Raw genomic sequence first — 8688 nt, 5'->3', positions numbered from 1 at the left:
ACCTATGACTGATGAACACATCATTATGTTCGCCTGTCTATCACTGAAATGACGTCTCATTTCAATGACATTATTCTCATACAAATGTTTACTCTGCGTTCTATGGGTTCTAATAGAAATTGGACTCCTCCAATAATGAAGTGCTCAGACCAAAGGACTCGAACAGCTTGCTGCGGGCACGAGTGGTCGGCTATTGAATGGGACAGGTACCTGCTTTAAGATGCCTGCCTTCATGAGGTGTCAGCGATGTTATCATTGTTATATGGCCGACCCTAATTACTACATCTTTTTTTGTTCACTTTACACATTGGTTAGTCCCAATGGATGCAAGGGTGCAGTAGATGCAAGATAAGCCTATTCAATGCAGACTTTTTCTGTTCTCGAAATCGAGATTTTGAATAAGAGGAAACCAAATGTAGATTGCATTGACAAAAGATCAATACGAGAATTAAGACGTGGAGCCTCAGTGGAGCCTCGGAAAGGACTCTGATATTTATTGTGGAAACGTGCAACTAGATGTGGGCACTTATGCTGCAAGCAAATAATGTAATAGTTGTATTGAATCCGAATTCAATAAAGCAATGGGAATAATGCGATTACTTCAAAGAAAAGAGAAACCTGCACACTGCTCTTGCTGAAATACAAATGTTCCCAAAAGTTCTGAGGAAGGCCAAGAATGAGGTTAATTAAGCTTTAATAAGTAAATACAATATTAAAAAGTGATCCGTGCAAGAGCAGTGTGCGAGTTGCTCTTAAAAATAACTGTATTGAATAAAAGGTACAATGTTAGGGTGGCTGCAGGTTTTAGACTTAGTAGGTCATTGGTCCTCCAATGCTTTGTTTCCCCTATGTTCACTTTTCCATGTGGGGGGGGGGGGGGGGGAGATTATTATCTTTAGGTGCACCCTCCGCTGCGGAGCGTAGTGTATACTCAACGCTGATTGGCTGGCTTTTTTGGTTAATGGCACACGACTATGGATGTAGTTATAAGAGTCCTCGCGTGCCAGCCTTCAGCTGAACTAACGCTTGAGCATCCAGAGACAGCGCAAAGAGCAAACTTGCTGTTACTGGGCAACACGAAAACAACAGCTAAAAATGGACACTGTCTTGGATCCATTTACTGGACTGGACTCCTTCTCCTCCCCTTATTTTGATGACGATGATTTCTTTACTGACCAGTCCTCCAGGGACCACTTGGACACCGACGAGTTTCTGGATGACGATGTCAACTTTCTCACCAGCCATTTCCAAGATTACTACAAGGACAGCAGGATAGCGCACGATGGGGACTATTGTGACATTGGTAACTTGTCCTTCTCTTCCTCATCGTCTACCTGCTCGTATGAATGCACTGACAGCACCTCAGAGCTGTCGCCTCAGATGGGAGGAGATAGCCCGATGCAGAAAAGGCGGAGGCGGATGAGATCCGATATGGAGATGCAACAATTACGGCAGGCTGCCAACATCCGTGAACGGCGGAGGATGCAGTCAATTAACGATGCTTTCGAGGGACTCCGGTCTCACATCCCCACTCTACCCTACGAAAAGAGGCTCTCCAAAGTCGATACCCTGCGCCTGGCCATTGGCTACATCAACTTCCTCGCTGAGCTCGTGCAGTCCGACATGCGCATCCGAAACTCCAACAGTGACGCACTGACTCAACCCCAAAAAGTTATAATTTGCCACAGAGGAACAAGTAAGTAGCCTACATTTCATATGGTTAGATAATGCCTGTGATAATGAGTTAACTTTGAACTGTATTGTTACTAATTTGTTAAAGACTTGGTCCGTAACTAATCATTTGTCCCCTTCTCAGGATCTCCATCTCCAAGTGACCCTGACTATGGGCTGCCTCCCCTCGCCGGACACTCTCTGTCCTGGAAAGACGAGAAAGAGCTGAAAGACCAGAACATAATCAGAACCGCTAAAGTCTGGACACCTGAGGACCCACGGAAACTGCACATGAAATCCTCCCTGTCCAACATTGAAAACGAGCCTCCTTCAAGCTTAATCTCAGTCCAATAACTATTATGTTATGTTTGTCTAAAAGTATGTATTGTTATACACACATGGTAAATCCATGTTAATATATAATGTTCTCTTAACGTTGATTCTTATGTAACGTTGATTATTTAAGTGTAAATATTATATTTATATGTCAATGATCTCTATTCTTAATTCAGGCAGCATGGCAATCATCATGTATAGCAAGCAGCATGTGTTTAATTGTTTCCATGATAATATGTTTTAATTGAACATTGATGAATATACTAAAACCAAAATATTTTTATAGGCCTGAATTGTAAAATAATTTATATTTATATGCAATCTGATAAATGCTCTTAAATTATGAATACTTTGTGTTGTCTGGTCTATACCACTTTTCTTCATAGGCTAATATGCTTACATACATTTAAGAAGTATCATTTAAAATCCAAGTTGTGAAGATAAATATCCATAAAAGGAAAGTTATACGCATGCATAACAGAGCATAAATCAATGAACTGAAGTGATATCGAGCGTTATAAGTTGAATTGCAATGCACATTGGGCCTCAGCCTCGACCCATGCATGAGCGTATACTCTATGAGCAACTATGTTCATTCTACTGGGTATCTGATGGAGTCTGATAACTCCTTCATAGGCCTACGTTTTATGAAGCTGCGGCCTGTATGGATCTTAGACCTGTAGCTTATACACCCGCAAACGTCATATAAAACTACATTAGGTATGCAAATCAGATGTACATTAAACTAACATGCAGATACAATTCAATGGTTTAAAATGAAGGGCCTGCAGCTATAAACCATAGCTGTTATCATGTTGGTGTATTATATTGTTTAAAGGGGCATGACTAAACCGATGGCTTGCAGTAGAAGCTGTTCGCTTCAATGTTCTGCAGGTGCTTCAAGGCAAAACTCTTCGCGTGGTAGCGGCATCCTTTCAACCTGTTCCCTTGCCATTTTTACGTCAGCTCTCCCATATCTATGTAGTGGTAGCCCGGATATATGCCTGTGCCCAAACTTGCAAACACACATTCATAAAACCAACTGGCTAAGGGCATTTCGGATAACACATGCATTTCGGATGGGGGTAAAGGAAATGTAGATTCATTTTCTGTATTAATCTTTGCAATTCGATTATTTACTTCTTGCTATATTATTATTATTAATAATAATAATAATATATGGTATTATTATGGTTATTATTGTTATTATTATTACTCTACTCGAATTTGTAGCTAAATATTAATGAGATTGTGTTTTTTTTCTAATTTGAAACTGGATGTTAATATTTTTTACAAGTTTTCCGTGCATCTGCTTTTTGGAAATCTCAGTAGACCTGTAATCCCATCTCTTGTTGTATTACCGCCACATTAACAGCGTCCTAGACACGACACAAGAGACCATGTCATCTAATTACATTCATTAGAAAGTCAAATGCCAGGAAGTCAGCCTTAAACGAAATAAAATGCCTAGGATGTAGCTGGGCTTCATCTATTTTGTCGGGGGCAACGTTTCTATTTAATGTGAAGTGGCAGAGAACAACAAAACAACAGTATAGCATAATTGTTTGGTCACACCTAATGCTATTGAGATATTGCGTTTTTGTGTGCAAGCACAGTACAAAACCCCTCAAAACATCCTTTAGTGCAATACCAATCAAACGGAAGGGAAAGGCTTAAGCAGTCAAACACTTGAATCTCTATCTTGTCACTGTTGTGCTTGGTCTTGGCAAGGCTTAAAAGAGCACCATTTACAGGCTGACAGGTTTTATTCCTTTTCTTACCCGGCTAAACATTGGAAAACCATGCCAAGCTCCAATTACGTTAAGAATAAGTTAGTGATACTGAAATGGCTTGCAATGCTCTATAGCATTCGGGTAGCCTTTGACTACATGTTGCTGACTGCTTTGGCATGCAAGGCAAGTTTATAGTCAGTAAATGTGTCACAAGGCATAGAAAACAGCCGTATGTTAGCGCGGTAGTCGTATATAGACCCAAGTGGCTCCAAGGTATGCCTGTGCCAACTTGGAAAAAACAAAAACACGAGGTTTATGGATGTGCTATGTCGTTGTGCACTGTCAATTACAGTGACACCTTTCCTAACGTGTTCGTGGGTTTTAACATATCAAGCCTATTGTTACCATTTGAAAGTTGTTGCACATAAGCAAAGACGCGCCAGGCTGTTCATGACAAGCGCAGCCCTCTGCGCATCAGTTTGCATGCAACCCAGAGCCAACGAATGGATAACTGCCGCGCATAAATTGTAGAAGACAGATCAAAGATATGCAGAAAAATACAACAACAAAAAGCTGTGATAGGCTAATGATGAGAACAGTGAGAATAACAAATAATTAGTCTGTATTGGAAAACCAACTTCTAAAAACATTAGGCTATTTCATGAAGGTATGCTAGTTCTACTTTATGATATCCAACACATTTCAGTCATATCTCTATTAATCAGATGAAAGTAACATGGCTAAATGCATCATCCATTAATACTATAATAATCCGTAGATAAGCGTATGGTAAGCACTGGGAAGGACGCCTAACAAGATTCTCATAAGCTGTAAGTAACTGCTGATACTTTGGATTATCGCGCATAAAAATATGGGCTCAGAGTCTGTAAATCCCCCGAACTCCCGCGATTTCATTAACGTATCTCCACGGTGGCATCGGGGTACCAGCTGCGAGGTTGAACAAACACCAGTTCAGTCTGCCCATGGGCAGTGTGAACCTAGTGAATAGCCTTTTAAATCCTTCTCACCAAGCACCAAAATGCTCAAATGGCGCAAAATTATTATTGAAAAACATGTGCACATATTATTCAATAATTATATGTGATAATTCAAAATAGATTATTGTGTTAGTATGGACGTTAGCACTTGGCTAGCCAACAGGTGTTAGGACTTGGCCCGGGGATACGGGTACAGAGAGACCCATGGAGGGGAGGGCGAGGTTGCCAGAGAACGCACTGCCCAGGCGCCTCTCCTTTTACATGGCGTGGAGGCGCCTTACAATCCAAATGATAGGCCTATCTTTATTGCTACTCATATGTCCTAGGCTGTAACATATCCATCCCCGTCGAGGTTCTTTAGGATGCACCTGGTATTTCAAACTTGTTCTTTTTGTGCTTCTGGGTCCTGGACAGCAGCTGCTTAAAACAAGCAAAGAGAGAGGCCCTTACAATGTCTCCAAGACGTGTTGGCATGGTTCTCGTCTTTAATGTTCCATTAACCATTGTCTATACAATATGGGAACTGTAAAGCATGACGTTTTGTTATAATAAAACATGTTCAATGATACACTTGGATTGAAAGCCTTAATACGAGCCAGCAAACACTCAATCTTGTTGTGTCCCCCCGTCTATCTGCAGGCAATTACTGCGGCTTTTGCTGGGCCTTGATAAGCCAATTAAATTTATGTCTGCTAATTTTCCAATTAGAAAAAAGAACTTAGAGCTGGGCTGGCTCATAAGGACATTGATTTTCTTACCATCACCTGGCGTTCAAACGGGTTCCATTTACCAACAAGGAAAATGTCAGGCGTTTCATTTGGCGACTCTTGTTACCATAAGGCTCTTTCCATCCTGCCCCATTGTTTTCTCCTGTTAATAACTCATTACAAGGATTTCACAAATCCTCCATTACATATGTTTTGTCTCCATATTTTGATCCGTAAGATTAAGCAGATGTTACGATTGAAAATGGAAAACTCCAGGGCTATTCTGTCTGAAAGAAAGAGATGGACTCTGCGCCGAACTAACAAAGAGGTTGGGGAGATCTTCAGAAAAACATTTACGACCAATAAACAGACTTCATCCTGCTCTATTTCAACCATTGTGGCGTTTTTGAATAATTAAGGTTAATAGGAATAGGTTTGTGTACTTTCAATGCAAGACCACAGGTGCGGGATGACATGATGAATGATGTGCCTGATTTTTGCCAAGCTCGAGGGCCCTTCTCTTGGATGTTCAAGCTGATAGAAAATATTGGCATTTCTTTAATTCACAGCATTACTTTCATTCAGGACAAAGCAGGGTGAAGAAAAGCTTATGCTGTAATGAAACACGCTACATGGTGGTCGCTTTGCTTCCTGAAAGAAAGGGCGAGTCAATGCCCAGGCGCGCTTTGGTTTGTGCGCAAGTACTCCATCTAAATTAAATAAAAGACCCTTTCCAACTTTTAAAAGACCGCATTTTACCTTTATTAAAGCCTCCACGGCTGAATCCATTAAGCATATGGTGCTAAGGCACCAGTCTTTTGAACTGGGGAAGCCCTCGATATGGTAACTTGTGTTTTACGGGATATTAACTCCTCAATAGCCTTACCGATCATGGCAACAAGTGTTCCCAAGGCGCGCGCGTACAATATGGTGCAAGTTGTTTTTCAAAAAGGACAATATTCTTAATTGGAGCATAAAACAATAGTAATTTCACAATGTCAACACATTTGTAACCCTTATTGAAAAATTAACACCAGTTATTGATGAAAAATATTGTAATTGTGGACCCAAGGAGAAGGACAAACATACTCCAACATCTGCGTCCGTTTTGCGCATTGAGCTATATCCTCGGCTGTGTATGGATAGGTAAGGGTGCGCATGGAGAGCTTCTCTGTTCTTTTACGCCAATTCTGAATCTAGACTAAAGTACCCACATCACAGGTCGTGTACTTGGTCCATGTTCGCCTAAATATTTCACTTAAACAGGCTTATCTAACATACATTTCCTATGCAGCAGTAGTAGTGTCAATGTTACCACATTATCCCTGTCTATAACCAAATAAGGCCTTAAATTATGTCGTGTTGGTCGTTCAGTTCGTGCCATTATGGATTTACGTTGGTTAAATAAAAATATAAATCCAATACCAATACATTTACGCATAACGGATAGTTCCATAGTTGAATCTTAAAATGCACTGAAGTTTACGCGCACATATCTTAAATTATGAAAATCATATGCAGATATTTAGGTAAAATATTCTGGCACGTTCAGATGAGCGCACCAATCAGAGCCATCTAAAACCACCCGCAGCCTGTTGGCCGACCGTATTTTAGCATTGTATAACCAATTAATACCACATTTAAACCAAGACACGTTCAAGAAATAAACATTGGATGTGAGATTGTACTGAGAAAAGACGCTGAATGTTGAAGGAGTGAGTGACTCATTGGGTGGGTGAAATGAGTGAGGGTGATGTTTGATGCAGCGTGAGATCAGAGTGAAAGTGAAAGGACGTCTTTACTTGAATGGATAAGCAAGCAAGTGCGGCAAAGACTATATATAATATATTTGGAAAGAATTCAGACCCCTCGACTTTTTCCACATGTTGTTACTTATTAACAGCCTTATTCTAAAATTGATACAATTATTATTTTCCTCATCAATCTACACACAATACCCCATAATGACAAAGCGAAAACACGTTTTTAGACATTTTTGCAAATGTATATATATATTTAAAACAGAAATACCTTATTTACATACGTATTCAGACCCTTCGCTATGAGACTTGAAATTGAGCTCAGGTGCATCCTGTTTCCATTGATCATCAGTGAGATGTTTCTACGACTTGATTGGAGTCCACCTGTGGTCAATTATATTAATTTGACATGATTTGGAAAGGCACACACCTGTTTATATAAGGTCCCACATTTGACAGTGCATGTCAGAGCATAAACCAAGCCATTAGGTCGAAGGAATTGTCCATTGAGCTCCGAGACAGGATTGTGTCGAGGCACAGATCTGGGGAAGGGTACCAAAAAAATGTTTGCAGCATTGAAGGTCCCCAAGAACACAGCGGCCTCCATCATTGTTAAATGGAAGAAGTTTGGAACCACCAAGACTCTTCCTTAGAGCTGGCAGCCTGGCCAAACTGAGTAATCTGGGGACAAGGGCCTTGGTCAGGGAGGTGACCAAGAACCGTATGGTCACTCTGAGCGTTCCTCTGTGGAGATGGGAGAACCTTCCAGAAAGACAATCTATGCAGCACTCCACCAATCAGGCCTTTATGGTTGAGTGGCCAGATGGAAGCCACTCCTCAGAAAAAAACACGACAGCCTGCTTGGAGTTTGCCAAAAGGCACCTAAAGGACTCTGAGAAACAAGATTCTCTGGTCTGATGAAACCAAGATTGAACTCTTTGGCCTGAATGCCAAGCGTCATGTCTGGAGGAAAAATGGCACCATCCCTACGGTGAAGCATGGTGGTGGCAGAATCATGCTGTGGGTATGTTTTTCAGCGGCAGGGACTAGGAGACTAGTTATGATCGAGGGAAAAATGAACGGAGCAAAGTAACGTTTTTTTATGGGGTATTGTATGTAGATTAATGAGGGGGAAAAAACAATTTATCAATTTTGAAATAAGGCTGTAATGTAAGAAAATGTGAAAAAGTCAAGGGCTATGAATACTATCTGAATGCACTCTATACACTGTATGTAATTTTTTGTCAACGATCTACACAAAAATACTCTAATGTCAAAGTTGAAGAAAAATTCTAACATTTGTTAGGCTTGAGCCTTGGGGTACTCCCTTGGTGATGGGCAATGGCTGAGACGGCAGATGTTCTGACATTATACACTGCACTCTTTGAGAGAGGTAGTTAGCAAACCAGGCCAAAGACCCCTTGGAGACACCTATACCCCTTAGCCGGCCAACAAGAATGGAATGGTCTACCTTATCAAAATC

The 8688-nt window shown here is 40.8% G+C and overlaps 1 protein-coding gene across 1 annotated transcript; it reads left to right on the top strand.

Annotated features, from left to right (window-relative positions):
* Positions 1-967: 967 nt before the first annotated feature.
* On the top strand, positions 968-2407 carry LOC115169249 (pancreas transcription factor 1 subunit alpha-like). The gene is made up of 2 exons (XM_029724718.1): positions 968-1696; positions 1817-2407. Exons 1-2 carry the CDS (start codon positions 1096-1098, stop codon positions 2023-2025), a joined length of 810 nt encoding a protein of 269 aa, XP_029580578.1. The 5' UTR covers positions 968-1095; the 3' UTR covers positions 2026-2407.
* The last annotated feature ends 6281 nt before the right edge of the window (positions 2408-8688 follow it).

This window comes from Salmo trutta, chromosome 31 (genome assembly GCF_901001165.1).
Source record: "Salmo trutta chromosome 31, fSalTru1.1, whole genome shotgun sequence".
NCBI classification, from domain to species: domain Eukaryota; kingdom Metazoa; phylum Chordata; class Actinopteri; order Salmoniformes; family Salmonidae; genus Salmo; species Salmo trutta.
The sequence above is the reverse complement of the archived record's forward strand: the minus strand, read 5'-3'. Positions and strand labels throughout refer to the sequence as shown.

Coding starts and splice junctions, on each gene's coding strand:
- LOC115169249 (XM_029724718.1), top strand. CDS start 1,096: ATGGACACTGTCTTGGATCCATTTACTGGACTGGACTCCTTCTCCTCC. Junction 1,697..1,816: donor AATTTGCCACAGAGGAACAA/GTAAGTAGCCTA, acceptor TCCCCTTCTCAG/GATCTCCATCTCCAAGTGAC.